We start from the raw sequence: 20,576 nt of genomic DNA on the forward strand, positions 1-20,576 counted from the left end.
ATTTGATCAATCATTTCCCCTTGTTAAAAACTGCTATAGTTGAGTTGTTGGAAAGCAAACATGTAACATGTCTGCCAAGAACCTACCTCATGCTGCTCTCCATTTTGTTCCCTCTTATTTAATAATGTCAGAGTTCTATGTTCCTAAAATATGCCTGTCTAGGTTCTGTAGCTGTTTCATCGAGGAGTTTTTGTTGTGGATCTCACACAAGCCAAGGCTGGTCTGGAACTCACTATATAGCACAGACTCACTTCGAATTTGCAGCAAACCTGCTTTAGCATCTCAAGTGCTGGGATTACACATCGACCACCATCACACTCATCTTAAAATGTGTCTTTTGTAATACTTTTTACTACATCCAGAGAGGTATCCTCTTTGCTGGGTGGTGGGGGAGCACTCGGGGAGCAGAGGCAGGCAGAGCTCTGTGAACTCAAGGCCACACTGGTCTACAGAGAGAGTTCCAGGACAGCTGAGGTTACATAGAAAGACTTCATGTCAATTAAGACAAACAAACAAAAAGCATCTTCCTCTCTCTGAATACAAATAATCACTCTTTCTCCACTCTCAGGATAAGCACCAATTCCTCATAAACTTGCACTCCAGACCACTCTAGGCACCTCATAAATCTTAGTAACGCACGGCATGCTTAGATCTACTGCTTTTTTTTTTAATGAGTATTTGTGGATGCCTTCAGTATTATAAATCCTCAGAACTATTTCATTTATCTAGTTTCTAGCTAAACCCGTGCAATAGTAGGCTGTCAATAAACATGCTAGTTGACAAGCAAGACAGTTTTACAACAAAAGCAGAAAGGAATTGAAGAAGCTAAAAACTGTATTTGCAAAAGCTACATTACTCTCTGAAAAATAGCAAATTGTGTAGATTATGGAGAAAGATTTGTAACATGGTGTCTATTTAGACACATAAGTAAAGATGCCTGGGTAAGGTTAAGTAGCCATTACTACACAGTTACATAGTATGCACAAAAAGCTGGTCCACTCCATCAATTTCTGATGGACAGAACATAATCTGTGAATCTTGACTCTTCCAAAAGATACAATGTCTGCGTGTTACTGCAGGACACAAAGAACTCCATGATGTGTAAACCAACCTGCATAATGCAGTATGTGTCAAGATAAGCTGATATAGAGAAAGCTTGTTTCATTCTAATAGGTCCCAGCCCACTACAGAAAAGCCTGCAATCAATGTTCCTGAGACCTTCCCATTTTCTCCTACTTTGTTTTGTTACTATGTAACAGGAAAGATTTCTCCAGGCAGGAGCTGCTAGTCTCACTTGGAGCACTTTTTTAAAGGCAGTAACAAAAGCTAACACTTCCATCAAGATAAATTTCAGAAGCATTATCACAAGGGACAATTTACAAGACAGAAATAGCTTACCAAGTTGTATAAACTTACAAAGTTTAGGGAAAAAAAGTAGTGGAAAGGTCAACTCATCCTTCATACTTCCTTAAACAGCATGCCTGTCACCCTGCTAACTCATGGCATCAAGAAGCCAAATGATAAGGACACTAGTCCAAGTTAGGATGGATTCAGCATTAGAAAAAAAATGGATTAAGAAACAGAATGCAAATAAATTTGGTAATTTTGATTACAAAATAATTCTCATTATATCAAAGTCTTTGAGAGGAAAAGTCAGTCAAAGCAAAAAGAACATTTTATCTTTATGAGTTTCAAGAATTACAAAGTATATAATATGTAAACACCTTTAACATAAGAATTCATGACAACTGTATGAATTCTCTCAGGAGCATTCTTCTTCCCACACTACCACCCAATAAGCAGCTAACATAGCATACACCCCAAAAGTCCTGTGAGCACACATATCCACTTAGAAATACAGGGCCTGCGTCAGTTGATCTGATACTACCTTGCCTGAGAAATCCCCAGAAGAAATTCAAACTACCCTCTAAAAATTCTGTTAATGAGATGCTAGTAAACAAGTATACCCTTCAATTCCTTGTAGACTTCTACATTCTTCTTTAAAAATTAAATATATAAATGAATGAATTTAAAATAAGCATATAAAAATAGCTATTCTGAAGTCTTAAAATTATATTGACATTTTTCATATGAATCTCAAAAAATAAAGAAAAATGCTAACTAGCATTTCCCCAGTTTATATCCTAATATAGGAATTATTATCCAGTTTCTTGGTCAAAAGAAATTGTTAATTAAAAACTGTAAAGGTACAGTGAATTGAAATTTATCAAGCATTTCTCCAACATTTTCAAAAGTATAAATATATTATGCTGGCTGCATACAGCAATGCAAAACGTGTGAACATTTCCTGAACGCATTGTATAAAACACGTAATGGTCAGTGTGGGGTTAAATGCTTTATCCCTGGACATATAAGGCAAAATCTTATATCATAGTAGAATCTTGAAAGTACTAGAAAAAGTATAAATTAAACAAAAGCTATTCGAGTATAATGGGGTCAGCCATGTACATGGTTACTTCTCAATAACTCTGATCTGCTCAGAAATTCAATTTCTCCACAATATTTATTATCTCTTTTGAGTCAAGAAAAAGCATGTATGTCAGTAAGAATTCTGCATCTGTTTTATCAGTGACTGTGAAAAATAACATTATAGGTTTTGAGTTATTACATAGTAGATTTAACAAGCAGCTTCAATTATGTCTCTAGTGCTAACCACACTTGTCAGCTTTAAAGTCGGACATGAAACTCCTCTCTGCCTGGCACTTCAAAATACTTTAGATTCGCCTTTATCTTCTTTAAATCACTAAAAATCCAAAATGCAATTAATAAGTGTGCAGACAGTTCTTCTTGGGTTTTATGTGTGGTGTGAGAACAGACCCAGGGCTCTGAATATGCAAAGAAGATTCTACCAAAGAGTTACCTCCCAGGATTCTGTTCAAAGAACTTCAAAATAACTGAATGATTAAATCCCTATTCGATGTTCTTACCAATTCCTAACAAAACATTTACTCTAGAGTCTCAACTTCTCAATAAACCGGTACTTTTCCAGGAACCTAAGTTTCATAGCAACATGTTTTTATAGAAACTTTATAGTTTTCCTTACAAAGTAAAGTAATTTATAATGGGGCTAGGAAGATGCCATACAACCAAGGGGACCTGACTTTGGTTGCATAAACCTACACTGAGGGGTGGGAAGCCAGGCAGAGGGGTACATCAGAGACAATCTCGTTCAATCAGTTCAGAATTCAGTTAGAAACCCTGACTCAAAAACACAAGAAAAGAAAGGGAAATGGGGATTCATTCCCACTAAAGGATAAAAAGAACAGAAACACATTACTTCGTAACAGCGAAAATAACGCATGTCTTCCTGTGAGTATGGAAAAATAAGATGCAAAGGCCATTGAAGAGATCTCTGGTCTCCACGTACATTTATCCACATACATGCTATTCAACATTCTCATTCATGCTACATTACAAGTAAAAGTATATCCACGTATTGTCTTCTTTATAGCAAATCAAATCATATATAAACAAATAAGCTGGGCCAGGAGAGGTGGCTCGGCAGTTCAGAGTTCTTGCTGCTCCAGCATAAGATACAAGTTTGGTTCCCAGCATCTTCAACAGAAGGCTTGCAACTGCCTACAACTTCAGCTCCAGAACTGTAGTCATGAACCCTAATTATAAGTTCTAAGTACCACCAGATTAAGGATTTGTATTTTCTGATCTAAGGGCTGCTCCACTGTGGAGAACCATGTTTGGTACTATAAATCCAGAGAAGCCAAAGGTCCTAGGAGAGCCTACACTCTCCTACACTGTTTTGCTACATGAACATGCACTGAACTGCCTTCGAAATGCCTATGCTTACACATATAGATTAAGGCTACTAGACTTTGGTCAAAGGACTTCTCTGTGCAGCAGGCAGCAGTGAATGGTCACGATATCGAGAACAAGTAACTTTTGAATGCTCTGCACTACATAAGACATTTATATCATCCCATTGCCAAGGCTTCAGGGAACATCACGGAAGACAGTAGATGAATGGCAGAGCCCCAGGACAAAAAGAAATGATGTACTTTGCATCCATGAACATCACAGCATCTATGTTTGCACACAGAGAACCTGCACAAGACCCAGACTGCCAATATCCCATCATGGGCTGGGGAGGGACGTGTGAGGACCAGCTGAAGTTAACCCTTACAAGATAACAGCTGCTGAGGGTGTGGAGTTGTTTTTCATCAGCGTGTAGACACTGGTAAGTGCATCATCCAGTAAGCAGCCCCACACATGTTCATACAAGTATTTAAATTCAGTGGTTATAAAACATAAAAGACAGGACAGTGGGAGAAGGATATTTGGGAAGGGGATTCCGGAGGCGTGGGAGGATGATAAGTGAGAGAATGAGGGCTGAATATGATAAAATATATGGTATGCATGTATAACACTGTCAAAGAAGAGCTTAAACATGAGACAGATCTGTTCTGTTGGCTCTGCAGCATGTTATGGTTGTCTCCAGGATGCTGACTTTGTGTCTGCTGAGCAGTTCTCACCATAAGACTGAGTAAAGCAAACTATTTTGAAAGATACTTTTAACTTATTAACACATTAATTGTAAATGTCCACGCCACTTAGTCCAATACTGCACCCTGTGCATCTGTGTAAACGGCACATACCCAACACTGGCTCTTACATGGACCAAATAATTAATAGATTGAAGATCATCTACATCTTTGTTGTTTAAACCTTCAGTTTGTCAAAATAATACCGGTATGTGCACATTTAAATTGTGGAGTTAATTTGCAAATAGGTTCTCATTATTGCCAGAACTCCTGCAGTGAAGGAGCTTTATAATGTTCCAGAGTAGCCAGGGACAGCACTGAGTTGCTTGACACCTGTAGTCCCAGCAACTCAGGACTAAGTCAGGAGGGATCGGTTGAGTCCAGGGATTTGGGAGCATCCTGGGAGATACAGGAAGAATCTCATCTTACCCTTCCTCTTTTAAGAAAAAAAAAAAAAAAAAGCAGTGTAGAATATCTCCTATTCTTAGACTAATAAATTTGAATGAAAAATTTTAGGCTCCAGAGGTAAGCTGAACTAATGCTTTCCCAAAATTATCTAGTAATTGTAATTTTTTAAATGTCTATATATCCAAATAACCCAGTGAACAAGAAAACAAAGGTATTTATTTTTAAATGCAAGGAGCTGACAACAGCAAAAAAAAAAAAAAAAAAAAAATCTTAGTTTTAAATTATAAAAAAGCAGAGTATGTTAGGAATTAGCTGAGAGAATCGATGAATTTATGTAGCAATAAGCTATGCATGACATGACAGGGCCATGTTCTGAACTGTGCCTTTTCTGTCTTACTGACAGCCTCACACACAGAAGTACTCTGAGTCTGACTCTATGACTCGCTCAGAAACCGAGACAAACTTGCCACAAATCCAAAAGTCGGCAAGAAAAGCTTCCTAGTGGCCAAAGAGGATGGCAAAAGCCCATGTGCTAAAAAATCATGTTATGTATAATCTTTGGTTTGCTTTAATTTTAAGAAAAGTGGGGAAGGAGAAGGAAGGGAGGGAGGAGAAGGAGAAGGAAGGGAGAGAGGGAGGAAGGGAGGATTAGATAATCCAGCTCTAGCCTTCTTGATAGAAGTAGAATACTAAAGGACAAGCAGGTGTTTCTATAGATCTAAAATGACAGGCAACAACAGAAATAGGGCAGGGGAGCAGATAAGAACCCAAAACACTATAAACCGGTCTACACTGCCAAGGCATTTTCCGGCATGGCATACGATGAGATAATAGTGTGTAAGTTACGAAAATGTTAAGCTATATTCAAAACACTCATGAATAATGCAGAAAAGTAATGTTTTTTAAAGTTTCCCTCCAAAATACTTGGAGTAAAAAAAAAAAAAAAAAAACTTTGACTTACAGGAAATTTACTTTTTTGAACTCCATTTATGTGAACCACCATTCTTTAGAGAATTGTACAATTATGTTTACATATGTTAGTGATTGTAAAAGCCAACTGAAATCTGCCTAGCAGCTTTCCAGAGGAAAAAAGTCTGTACGATTCAACGTGTTCCACACATGTTCTAAGAGGAGATGCTCACCAAGCTGTGTAAGACCGTCACAGTCACATTAACCGGAAGGCCTGTGCATAAACACAGGCTCTACAGACTTATCCCGGGTTCAGATCTGGAAATCAGCATCACCCTATTTTACAGAATCTAATTTTAAGAGCAAACTCCTTGTTCACAGAAACTTGTAGGATCCCTGGCTTCCCTGGTTCTCACTACGAGTACATAGTCTTTCCACAATGCCATGCCAAAACAAAACCTGGTAAATTTTCTACTGTATAAGTCATCTCTAGTGCCCATAAAAAATTTAATATTTATGATTTATTGAATTCAATCATCAAAATCATTTCTTATGGCTGGTCTTCATTTCCCAAGGTATGTTCCAGGGAACTCTACCCCAGGAGCACAGTCCAGAGGAAGGTTGTGAGAAAGACAAAGGCTGCATTGCTATGTTTAGAAAATACTGCAGGGTATGGAGGGGATTTTCGTTTAATAGTATTTTCAGCTCTTTCATGTATTTTTTTCTTTGGTGCTGGGACTTTGCACATGAGGACTAGAGATCCTTTCCTCACAGACATCTTACACACCCAGCAGTCTGAGGCACAGAAAGAAAAAAAGCTCTAATATAAAATTCCAATGTAGAAGAAAATCCCAACCACTCAGATCTCATAATCTATACAATATTGATTTGCAGAGCTGAAAATATGTAAAAGAAAAAACTTGATTAAGTAAAAAAAGGTTGGGTAGTTAGCTATACATCTCATGAATCCCCTTTTCTACATCTTAAAATCAGCTTCTATAAAGAGAAAACAAAGGTGTGGGGGTGGCATCTATATATGCAGATGTGAAGAAAGACCACACACTAATGCACTAATGGCTTTTTTTTTTTTGAAAGCTTCAAAGGGTTTTTTAAGGTAAAATGGCACAGTAAACAGCCTTGGCACATACACTTCAACAGTGTGTTGCACCTGTACACACAAGCTCATTCATGTTCTACTTCCACTGTGCCATGTAAATCTTGTATAGCTCATTATACTTTACTTCTAATGTTGTATAGGAATAAACATTTTTATAACCACAACCCTGTATACTGCATGGTTTATAGCTGATGCATATTAACTCATTCATAAAGTTTGAGGCTTTAGAAGAACAAGCATGTAATTTCCCACATGACTTCTAGTCCTCTGGGTTAACAAGTGTCAGCCCTGCCAGGCTAGCCCAAGCTCTCCCATGGGTTTGAAGTTGGCTGACATTCTAAGCTGAGACTGAACTCCTCTCCACCGGACCACTCACCCTGCAGAGGGCTTGATCAGACAGATGCATTGCCATAGCGTAAGGGACTAGAAGCCTACACTAACTCTTAAGAGGTTTACACTGAGAACTGTTACACTTCTGCGATGCAGGCATGGATAAATGTGATGGAGTGGCCCCACCCTCCTAATGGGAGTGACTACACAGTCACTTTGCAAAAGGATGGCATAAGGAAAGATTAAGAACTGGGGCCATTTTTGCAGTCCTCTGACCCATTATTAAAATGTCCTTTTCTATTGTTTTTTTTTTTTTTTTTTTTTTTTGAAGAAAAAGAAAAAAAATCAAGATTCATAGGTTACATGATTTTTTTCCTTCAAAACAAACCTGCACCTTTTCTTTTGTTCAAAACACTCTCTTTTGAGGATGGAGGGGGAGCAGAAATTAAATTAACTAAGTTGTCGTGTCTCTGCTCATTTCACAGTACGTGAAATTAGACTTAGGGCTGGAGTCAGTAGGTGAGCTGTGTGTAAGGCATGCACACAGCCGTGTACAGGCATTAGATGGATAGGTAGATATGAATGTAGGTAGGCAGGGCAGATCCACGCTTATGTACATCAATGGTTAGAATAATAAATAGAACCTACATATATCTTTTACATAAATAAAACCATCCTGGTTCTTTACATATTTTGCATGTATTAGATAGTAATATCTTTATCTGAGATATGACTTCCTTTCATCTGTAGTAAATCCATTTTCTCTCATTAATTTCCATAAAGGCAACGTATAGAATTTGTTATCAAAGTGCCTTATGAACTTTCCCCAGGCTCCCCCCAAACCACAGAGCTGGCAGAGCTCCACCTGATTAACGTTGCACGTGTGGCCTGGCTCTCTGCAGACCACTGCAGCCTCCGGAAGTGCACTTTGATCTGTCCTGTGGTTCTTAGCTTCTCCCGGTGCTGCAGCAGTCTAGCCCTCTGTGCCCACTGTTTTTTCCTCACTGCATTACTACTGCATGTGTGCCCCCAGCCATTCTTCCATATCCCCTCTCTCCCATGACTGTGGGTCAGACATTACTTCCCAGCTTAAAGGCCCTGGGAGTCCTGGACAAACATTTCACAGTGACTTACTACAGAAAAGTAGGCAGGATTAGAGAGGAATAACAAACACTGGGAGATGACAAAACCTCATGAAAAAATAGACAGTAAAATGCAAACACTGGAAAGCTTCCTTCACCACACAGCCCTCTACTACTGCTCAGAAAGCAATTTCCCACTGAAACGTTTGCCAGTGTTCTGCTGTAGAGGGACTCACAAATGCTTAGCTCCAGCCTTTGCTTTACCCCTTCACACTCATTAACTCTTCCAGTAAGGCTGCCCAGAGTAGGACACAGTGAACAGGGGCTGTTCCAAGTGAGGGAATGACAGCCACACAGAGGCAGACCAACCAAAGCTCTTCAGCTTACTTTACAGCAATATATACACTTAACTGTGACCTCTGAGGTGGTCTCCACTGCTAAGATCCTGTGACTGTCAACTAGCATACAGAAATGCTAATAACAGTCGGCTACTTTAACTGCTGCTACCCAGCAAATACAGGGATTGCGTTTGAGAGCTAGAGGTGCGTGAGCTTTAATCAACATGTTTTACACAAACTCCTTAGAGAGCTTTTGAGTGATTCTTGCATTCATTTATTGATTGGCTGATACCCTAGTGTGGGAATGTGTATGGGTACACAGGCTATGAAGGACATATGGAAGCCAGGAGAAAAGAGTCCACTCTCTGATACCATGTAAACTCCAGACATGGAGCTCATACCTACTGAACAATCTCACTAGCCCTTTGTGAGTTTTGTTCTAAAAAAATATAGCAAAATAAAGAGATTCACACACAAAAAAGAAGGAAAATACCAGTTATTTCATTATCATTACAAAAATCATCGCAAAATACTCTCAACTCTAAGAACAGGCAAGAATTTGAAAATTATATTTCAAAAACGTCTAGAAACATTATATGAAATGGGAGGCAAATCTAACCATTTTAGCTGCAAGAATGCTTTTTAATAGATGACATATATCAATCTCAAGATAAGGAGAGGCTTTGAACAGTGAGTTAGTCTTCACAGTGGGGTGGAGAGGTAACTCAGTAACTAAGAGTAATGCTGCTCCTTTAGAAAAGCAGAGTTCTGAGATCCTAGCACTCAAACCAGGCAGCTAATGGTCACCTGTATCTCCAGTTCCAGGGGTCTGATGCCCTCCTCTGGCCTCTGGAAGAACACACACTCATAGTAACAGACAGTCACAGACTCAGACACACACACACATACACACACAATTAAAATGAGATTAATCTTTAACATGTCATATACTACTAGATCACATTCTACCTGTGTCACATTCCACCTGTGCCACACTCTACCTGTGTCACACTCTACCCTGTGTCACACTCTTACCCTGTGTCACACTCTACCTGTGTCACACTCTTACCCTGTGTCACACTCTACCTGTGTCACACTCTTACCCTGTGTCACACTCTACCTGTGTCACATTCTACCCTGTGTCACACTCTACCCTGTGTCACACTCTACCTGTGTCACACTCTACACTGTGTCACACTCCACCCTGTGTCACACTCCACCCTGTGTCACACTCTACCTGTGTCACATTCTACCCTGTATCACACTCTACCTGTGTCACACTCCACCCTGTGTCACACTCTACCTGTGTCACACTCTACCCTGTATCACATTCTACCTCTGTCACACTCCACCCTGTGTCACACTCCACCCTGTGTCACACTCTACCTGTGTCACACTCTACCCTGTATCACATTCTACCTGTGTCACACTCCACCCTGTGTCACACTCCACCCTGTGTCACACTCTACCTGTGTCACACTCTACCTATGTCACACTCTACCTGTGTCACACTCTACCTGTGTCACACTCTTACCCTGTGTCACACTCTACCCTGAAAGCTACTACAAATTACAAAATGGCTCCCCATCATATTTTATCAACCCACAAGTAAAAATGAATTTCATCTCATAAGCATTTTCATCTTCCATGTCATCTGGTCTTCATTACCATTTACTTCTAGGAAAATTTTATTAAATGCAGCTTCATTGTGCAGTCCACTCTAGTAAAGCAGACAAGACAGAAAAGCCTGTTATCTTTTCTTCTTCCCTTTTTTATTTCATGCCTGGATAAGATATACCCCGGTCTGTGTTCATACTGAATCTTCTGGACTGGAATGAGAGAACACTAGCATCTGCGGTCCTCACACATTCCAAGGTCCTCAATGTAATATGATAAACTCTGGGCCAGAACAAAACTATAAGTGCCACCTTTGCCTCCACTGGACCCAGTTCTCACAAACAGAGAGATTCCTCTTTCCTATTATAGCAAAGTTAACTCACAGTTTTGTTCCTTCCATGAATAACTGGCTACAGCTGTCAGAATTCTACCCTATACTCCAACACTGCTGTGAGCCACAGGCTAGCAAACATTCCTGGGTGTGTTGAGCACTTGGTGCACAGCACAGTGACAAGAAAGGAGGCTGAGGTCAATGGCTGCCTATACCATGTTCTCTTTATAGAAACTATGTCTAAATAAGTTGTCCAAAATGAGACCAAAAAAGAAACCAGCATAAAAGACGAATGAGATCAAGCAAATCAGAATATCACTGATGGAACCAGCTCACATGTCTTTACTTAAACCCTAAATGCCATTATTAAAATCTCCTAAACATGGGGCTGGAGAGATGACTCAATGCTAAGAGCTCTTACTGTTCTTCCAGAGGACATGAGTCAGCTCCTAGCACCCACATCAAGTGGTTAGGGGGATCTAATGCCTCTGGCCTCCAAGGGTATCTTCACACACTCAACACACACACAAATTTTAAAAAATAAAAACCAAATAAATAGAAAAGGTCAGTCATAATAGTGATTTTAAACTAAACAAAAAATAGTGCCAGAAGAAAAAAATATACCTTTCACTTGTCAATACAAAGTTAAAATCATAAATAAAATGTAAGTTTGCATAGAATGGTATTTTCTTAAAATTAAAAAACAAAAACAATGATACCTGAACCTTGGGGAAAGAAGGGATGCTATCAATGTCGCATTTAAGGCTCAGAGATCACTTTTAAAAGTTATTTTATAAAAACTTTTATTTAGTTACAAGAAAGAAAGACTGTTTTCTTCGAGAATTGTTGAACGGTGGGTTGTTTGTGGTCCAGTGGGCAGCTACACACACACATGAAAGTATATCACCAGGTAGACTCCTCCTGCACAGCCAGAACGTCTCCAAACCAATCTGAACCACACAGAGGGTCTAGTGACCCTCTGACTGTAAGTGACCTTCCATGACCATCTTCACATTCAGGTAATGCAGCAGAAGGCATCACATCACAATGACGCCCTTGAAAACGTTAAGGCAAAGTGAATCTGTCCTTCCAAGGAGAAAGACATTCCAGTGTAAAGAGACTATCTTGTACCTGAATCTATAAACTGATTACCGTCACTTTGTGTGTGTAATCACTCACAGTAGGTTCAAATCGTAGCTCAGGCACTTAGAATTATATACTGCTGGTAAAGTCATGGTCAGTTCTCCATTTGAGCTCAGACTAACTCACTGTACATTTTCAACGAATGTTAACTACTAGCCCAATGTCACCTCACTTGAAAATATTAGTGTTAAATTTAGCACTTGTTCAATTTCTTGGTTTTTCACTGTATCAAAATTCTGGTTCTTCAGTTTGCTTAAAATACTGATTTGACTGACTCTTGCCTTCCTTCTTAAATTTATTTCCTATCATCCTCATCTTTCCTACCAACTTACAAAATGTCAACTAGGTCATCTTTCTTTCCCTCAAGCATGCTCTACTGTCTTCTCATCTCAGGATTTCTAAATATAGGAACACTTTGGCCACGAAAGCTCCTTCCCTTATAGCACCCTCCTCTGTAGGACTTACGTCTCAACTAAAAGAAAACTTTCTTGGGGCCAGGCTGTAGTTCAGTGGTAGAATGCTTGCCTAACCCTAGGCTTAACCATATACCTTAAGAAGAACAACAGCAATGGGAACTGCTTTATGTGTGGTAAATCCTTCTATGTTCTCTCTTTGTTTTACATGTGTGCGTGCATGTGAACACATACATGCCAAGGTATCCCTGAGGAAGTCACTTCAGTACATGGAGCCCACGAATCAAGCTTGGCTTGTCAGGTATCTGTACGCGCTAAGCCCTCTGTACCAGCCCTCTGTACCCTTCGTTTCCTTTTGTTTCACTTTATCCAACAATAATCACCACTCATAAAACTGTTTATCTTTGAGCATTCCTGTACTTTCATCTTACAGCGCTCACTTCCAAGGGAACAAAGGGCCCAGAATGGCAGAGCCTCAGAGCAGAGTATAATGTTCCCCGCCTCGGTTCAGAACTAACTACTAGTCTAAGTCAAAGGCCCAAAGTGGGTGGGGGGATAAAAAGGTCAATCAGATTGCAAGTAAATTTGTTACTGGCAGACTTCTCTAGGAAGTGGTAAGGGATAAGAACAATGGATTCTGTACTTCAAGGCTAGTGATCCCCAACAGACTGTGCCTGAGAATAGCCATCTCGTACAGTGATAGAGTCTCAGTTCGGATGGAGACAGTCATGACTGCAGAAATCCTAGTCACACATGCAAAGCCATTTGGGTCCTCTACTAACATCAGTCTAATCCGGTGCATCCCACGATAAACTCTACAGGAATTTACAAATCCTCATTTCCATAGCATCCATATTTGTTTAACTAAACTACACAGCAGGCAAAGCAAAGTCAAGAATAGGAACACATAAACATCAAAATTCCTTACTACTCACTCTACTTCTGACCCTTTTACTAGGGTTGCCATGATACAACTGTCAAGACATACTAAAATCTATTGAAGCATTCAAAAAGATACCAACAATACTCACGCGTCATTTGAGCAAGTCATAAATTCTCCTTTTATTTTGGGATGCCATGAGCCAGTATGAAGCATTGCTGTATGGCCCTTAAAGAAAGAGGAGAGGGTGTTAAAAGGAAAGGCACACTGACACCACACAAGGCACCCTGGAAACAGAGGCCTTACTTATAAACTAGTACTGTGCTGCGCCAACTTCTCATGCGCACGCTGGATTCCACTGTTTCCTAGTTTCTCACCAGTCTGGGAACCGGCAGTGTTTACCTGTCACAGGTTCCTAATAAAGAGGAAAAAGTAATCGGTATGTTCTCTTTAGGAAAATAAAAGGTAAAACCTAAGGCAGACAGGCCCCTCTTGAAAGTCATGATCTTTCATTCAATGGACAATAATTAAGAAATCAGAAAGCATTTACAGGCAAGCAAAGCCCAAGGAAGGAAATTCTTACATCCTAAAACTGTTAACAATATTGATTCTACAACCTAGCTGTAAGAATAAATATGAGAAAAGAAGAAATATTTCAAACTAGCAGAAAAATTCTCTCTACCTAAAATAGAGAAAATAAAAATACTAGATTCAAAGAAACATGATAACAGTATCAAGTTAATATACAACCCAATCTAGCAGAATCCACATCAAATACAGACGCACATAGAAACACACCCCACGGAGTGCAGTGAGAGGACTCTTACACAGTGAGTCGGGATCAGGAGAGGCAGAAAACAGGCTAACAGTTCTTATGGAATAATGGCAGTATCTCTAACAAAGTCCAAAATAAAGCCAAACAAGAAAAATATCAGTGCCTCTCTGGAAAGAATAAGTTCGCAATCAAAACCTGAAACTGATTTCCAGTCCAAATTGTCTACAATACTTCAAACAGTACATCGTCCTAGCGGAACACACAGGGACCACCAAGGTAGAGTGCAGTAAGGAGACATGAACTGAAGCAATACTTATGGGACTAGAGAAAAGGATGGGGACCTCCTTCTCTGTATCTGACCTCGCAACCATGTTTCTAATTCTCCATTTGCCATGCCTACCTGCACTTCAAACATATATGTCCAATAAGGAAATCTTGATTTATAGTCTCTAACTCGTTTTCAGTTTGCTTCCCAGCGAAGCTATAAACTAGGAAGTCATCCTTAAATACTCCCCTACCCTAATCCCCCAGCATTCTAGATATAATCAAATTCCATCTACCAGCCATTCTCTTGCCAAGCCTATCAAAAATACTCCTCAAGTCGACACTTCACTACCACCACTCCTCTAGAAGCCAACATTATCACACGCTTCATCAGTTATTTTTATGTTTTCAGTTTCTTTAACTCTCATTCTATTGCATGTGTCCATGTAGCAATGGAGGTCCATTATCAGTTCTGTAGTAGCTGATGCAGAGACTCAGGAGTACCACCAGAATGTACTGCATACATAAGAAACTGTCAAAGAATGAACTAAAGGATACAGTTCTAATGCCACACTCCTCTGTTTCCAGTCCTTTACTAGCTTCCAACATCTTTCAATAAGCCTAAACAAATTACATTTTCTGCCTATTAGTTTCTTCACAACATTACTGTGTTCCTGCCTGCCCAACATGCACCAGCTGCTACCTGCCTTCTGGTGCCTCCCTTTTGGTGCCTGCCTCTACTACACAAGCTCTTTCTCCAGATAGAATTCTCTTCCACCTGCTGGAAGCCTTTTTATTTTCATTTTCTCATGACAGCTGTTCATTCTTCCAGCTTCAACTGGAAGTAACCCCCAGCCTCTAAGTAAACACAGCTTAATCCATGGTTCTTTTCCATGGCCCCTATTTCCCTAATAACAGCAATCATAATGTGTTCTAGTTGGGCCTAGATCTTCCTCCCAGCCCCATGATCCCAGAAATAAAACTCAGACTGAAAATATATTTACAAATGCCTTGACTAAATAGCTAGACTCTTTTCTGACTAGACATAGCTTAAAATATCCCATTTGTTCTAGCCTGCATTCTGTTGCACGGCTGTTTACCTGTGCTCAGGTACCATGCCTCCAGCTCTTCACATCTTCCCAGTGGCTCTCCAGCCTGACTCCATCAGAGAATCCTTTCTGTTTTCCTGATGTCCCACTTCTATTTCCTGCCTAAGCCACAGGCTTTAGACTTTTGAATAAACAGGTAATGTATCTATACAATACACAAGATATTTTCTCTACAATATTGTGAGATTCTTAATTCACTAATTTGGCTTTTGAAAAAAAATGTGAAATTTCACATATTCACAAACAAACATAGATGGGACAATCTAAAATCTAACATAAATGGAAACAAATGAACCTTGCTGTGTTCCCAGTAAGGAAGACATATGAAAGGCTAAAAGTAGTAGAGAGAAGAATGCACCTGCAGTGGGCTGGATGCTGGCCTCCAAAATATGTTCATAATCCCAGGTCCTAGAATCTCTGAAACAGTATTTTTAGAAATATATAGGAATCTCAATAGGTCTATCTACAACACAATTCCCAAGACTCAGAGAAAAAAAAAAATCACAAAAAACAAAACAAAAAGCATTTGAGAGCCAGAGCAACCAGGATTCTGCACAGCATCTTCTAGACATGACAGAAAAGCTGTACCCCCCAAAAAAAATCTCAAAATATAGTTGCCCAAACATGACCTGCATAATGACAGCCAGCGTGCCAACCTGGATCAGAGAAAACATCATAAGGTGCTACCTAGATAAGGGCTACGGGCAACCCATAGCTGATCAGAGAGGGAGACGCGAGGGAGGAGCTCCCTGATGGGATGTCCCATCTCAAGAGTCAGCCCTAAGCACACGGGTGAGTGCATGTGTCTGCACACATATTCCTGTCTGTCTGCCTGTCTGTCTGTAAACAGTAATAAAGAGAAAGAAGTCATGAATTTGAGAAAGTGGAAGGGACACTGGAGGAACTGTCAGAGGGGAGGTGAATATTATATAATTATAGTACTCATAAAAATTTTTAAATCTCTAGATAAGTTATCCATGTAAATCCTACCCCAGTGGTGAATGTTCTTCTAGAAGAACAGAGTAGAGGACACAAAGAGGAAACTATCTGAAGCTGACAGTAGAATTATCCGGCCACAAGTCACAGACATCCAGAATCACTGATGGAGAGTGAAGCAGGAAGGATCCAGCCCTTACAGTCACTGTAGGAAGTAGAATCCTGCTATACTGGCTCTTTCTCATGTCTGGACTCAAGAATTGTGAAGGAGTTAATCATGTTTAAAGCCACAATATTTGTAGGAATTAGTTTCAGTAGTCTATAGAAAGTAGAAAATACTCAGCTTAAGACAAAAATAGCATTGAATTCTAATTAATACGTTTGTTTTCTGTTTGCAGTGGCATGCATTAACAATTCTAAACTGCTTTCAATAAAATAAAGAATTAATCTCATGAATAAATATGCTGAGGCTGATGTAAATCAGGTTTCTCACTATTGGAGAAAATAGCTACAAAGATGGAAAAGAAAGGATCATAATGAACTCTGTAGTGTTCTAAACCTATATGAAGATACAAATAAATGGGGGTGTTTATGTGTATGTGGGCACACCATGCTCTCACTCCATATGCTGAGTATCTGGAAACTATAGCGAGTCTGGCAAAGAGACCCTGAATTCTAACAACAAATTTCCAACTAAAAGAACCAGAGCTTCCTGGAGAAATGACTGACCACAGCACTGGAAAAGGAAGAGGAGCCTGAATCATCTCACTGTGCCGAAAAGACAGCTCTACAGAGCTGATAGGGCAGGTACAGCACTAAAGTGCAGGCTGGAGGAGCTTCAACTTCTGGGAAAAACTACAATATCAAAGCAAATAATGATCGTAAACTACTGTAAGCCACTAGCTACAATAAGAGCCTCTGAGTGCATATTAATACAATGAGCTAACTATTGAAAGTCTCAGCTGTGGTGATACATAACTATAATCCCAGCACTCAAAATAAAGTAAAGAAAATTACAAGTTCAAGTCTGCACAGTAAAGAGAGATAGAAAGAGAGAAAGAGAGAGAGAGTGGGAGAGAGAGAGAGAGAGAAGAGAGAAATCTTTCTTGCTCGTTTCCTTATGATATCAATTGATAAATATAAAATGATTTGCAATCATCACAGAAATAAATTTTCAGGCAAGAATCATCAATAAATGCAAAGACTGGTAGAGGAAAACTTGAAAATATTTATAGGACCACATACTCCTTCTGCAAATTACTCAATAATTACAAACAAGAGAAGTTTATACTAGAAAAACCTCATATACATCATCTTATACAAGTATCCAAAGTCCACACCCTTAGTATGGTGCATACAGACACGGTACTATTTGGATGAGCATCTTAACATACAACCTGACACTAGGCTGGGGTCAATGCACTGCTCACCCTCATCAGAGAAGCATCTTTGTGCAGTAGATGGTAGTTATCACAGAGACCCACACCTGAACGGTGTGCTTTGGAACACTCAGCCTTGCACGGGGTATCTTTATCAAACCCCTCCATTCAAGGCTCGGGGATCTATGTAGAAGAGAAGACAAAAAGTCTGTGAGAGCCAGAGGTGCTGGACTCCAAGGAAACACTGTCTTCCAGACAGGCCTGGCACACATATCGCCTTGTACAGGGTCAACCCAGACAAAATCCCAGCACCGAGAAGGAGAAGAGGACATAAAGTCCCACCATAACCAAGAAGCTACGTGCAATTGATAACTGCTGAGAAAGGGAAAACAGTTTTCTCCAGTGGAGTGAACTGGGTATGTCAACCACACTCTAGGTCAGGCCCCACGCCCATTACTAGTAGGTCAACGAAAAACAGACTCAGGGTTTTTTCTACCTCTATGTTGTGTTTGTGTTATTGGCTTTGTTTTCTTGTTTTGTTTGCTTGCTTGCTTGTTTTCTGAGAAAGACAGACCATAAGAAAGTGGAACGGTATGGAAGTGGGAAGGACGTGAAGGAATCAGGGGAGGAGAAAGAGTCTCATCTGCAGCACGCAGCACTGCGTCATTGTTTCTCTACATTGGCATCAACTGGTACACACATGCTCTTTCACATATTAATTCACATGAAATGAGAATAATTAATTCCATGTTCATAAGCAGCCTTTCCAGGCTTAAAAACTGGGCAACATGGTGAAGCACCGTATATCTGAATTTTTCCCAGCTCATCCTAGGAAGCCTGCTAACGTGTCCACAAGTTGCCCATCGCTGCACTTCCATTTATGTCTTCCCTGGTGGCTCCCAGGAATTCAGACAATACATGCCAGAGAGAGAAATAGTTGAGAGCATACGTCATGAATCAAATGAATGAGGAAAAAAACTATCAGGCAAGTACTTTATCTAGGAACTATTTGGGTTTTTATTGTTTTAGAATTCATATGTGCAATGATATGTTTTGATCAAATCTATCCCCATTCCTTCAAATTCCCTACCAATATTCTTTTTTTTTAAGATTTATTCATTTATTTTAAATATAAGTACACTGTAGCTGTCTTCACAGAAGAGGGCATCAGATCTCATTACGGAATTGTTATGAACCACCATATGGTTGCTGGGAATTGAATTCAGTGCTCTTAACCACTGAGCCATCTCTCCAGTCCCAATATTCTTATATACAAAATAAAGTGAGAAAGCCCTAGCCCTCGGTTGATCAAAGATAATGTATTGAGAGACACCGCTCCATTTCCATTCAGAGAGAACACACATGCTCTCCTATCCTTCATCTGATCACAGCAAAGCCACTGAAGAGATCATAGAACGTAGCTATCCAAGTAATGGACCAGAGAAGAAAGCAGAATGGCATGGAACACAAATCTTGAAAAACTAATACTACAGTGGTACGTCTCTGGGGTGACTTTTAACTTCTGCAAATACACCACAGCTGACGAGTAAGCCAGCATGGAAAGGCGTGGCTCTCCTGGCTTGTTCTAGGTGGAAAGCTGAGGGAGAGATAAATCACTTTTGTGGCAACGCTCTAGTAACTGAAACCAGAACTTTTCATTTCCTACCTTCCTTCCCTCCTTCCTTCCTTCCTTCCTTCCTTCCTTCCCTCCTTCCTTTTCTCTTTTACCTTAGTCAAACATCATTATTCTTCTGAGAATACACTAATTTGCATCAATGATTATTTTAAGAAATTCAGTAAGTCAGCAGAAAGGACAGGTGAGGCACTGGCCAAGGATCGTTACCACCCTGGGACACAGCACTGGTGGGTAAGTTGCCCAGTGACAGTAGGCAGAACCTACTAATTCTGAAGCTAGTGAGTCTTTTCCAGGAAGGCCTTGCAGCTCCTGAGGCACTGTGGAAACATGAACTAGAAGTTGGATCATTAGTGATTGTTTCTGTTTCTAGCTCCCATACAGCTCAGTTTTTACCTTTGCAGTTTTTATATGCAAATTTCTCAGACTGCAGTCATTACTTTGTAGTCAAATGGTCAGAGATCTACTTATAGGATAAGAGGGAAAGAAGTCAAGGTCAAACTTTTTTTTTTGCTTCATCAGCTACTAAATGGTGATGTACGTCACTGGTAAGATAAAAAAACAGCTGCAGAAGGCAGAGGTCCATAAAGAAAAGCCTTAGTTTTCTCTTTGCTGTTAGACTGGGGCTAGTATACACTAGCTGAGTTTGCTGATCGGGTCAGAGGGGACGAGGAGAGAGCTGTGTGTCTCTAAGATGTCAGTGTCAACGCAGGGGAGCTAAAGCTATCTGACCCAATGTGAGCAGTCAAATAGCAGGTATAAATACTAGACAGGGCTCCTCGATAAACCTGGGACACCCCAAAATTTAGGGGTTGAGTTGAAAAAGAGTGAAAAAGATACTTAATGAAGCAGGAAGAAAACCAAATAGGTGCGCTGCTATAACATCAAGGAAAGATGTCTCAGGAGGCAAATCAAATACGCTAACTATGCTAGTTAACCAACATCAGGTCACAGTGCTGTGAGAACTGAGAGAGACCACGGATAAGGACAGACGGTGGAAACACATGACTGATTTGAGCACTGAGAAACAAGTAAGTGATAAGTTCATCCAAAATGTAGGCTCCTCGGCGAATGAAAGTAATCTACCAATTATTAAAGTGAGGAAAAGAAAATTTTAATGATTTCCAATTAGCAGGTATCTGGTCCAATTTGGTCCCATTAGGAATAGCTTATGAATTACAGTAAAAGGAAGCACCTCCCAACTCAGTATTACCAGCCTTTGAGAAGGTAGGTACTCAACTGCCCTGACCTTTTCAGTCTGGCACATTACTCCACCCTTCCACTGTCCTGCTGCTTAAATGAGTCCACTGCGTTCACGGACAGCCAGTCCGTCAGCCACAAGCCCACATGTACTGCATGACAGATAGGAATGAGGCCGGCATCAAAATCACTATG

At 40.0% G+C, this 20,576-nt stretch overlaps 1 protein-coding gene across 2 annotated transcripts in view; it reads right to left on the reverse strand.

Annotated features, from left to right (window-relative positions):
• The window catches only part of WDR70 (WD repeat domain 70), a 208,137-nt gene that overhangs the window by 126,860 nt on the left and 60,701 nt on the right, over positions 1-20,576 (reverse strand). For both annotated transcript variants that reach the window (XM_080933536.1, XM_080933535.1), the window contains exon 9: positions 13,237-13,313. In XM_080933536.1, coding sequence (XP_080789662.1) covers positions 13,237-13,313 — 77 coding nt within the window. The remainder of the gene's footprint in view (positions 1-13,236; positions 13,314-20,576) is intronic.

This window comes from Micromys minutus, assembly GCF_963924665.1.
Source record: "Micromys minutus genome assembly, chromosome: 20".
In the NCBI taxonomy this organism is placed as follows: domain Eukaryota; kingdom Metazoa; phylum Chordata; class Mammalia; order Rodentia; family Muridae; genus Micromys; species Micromys minutus.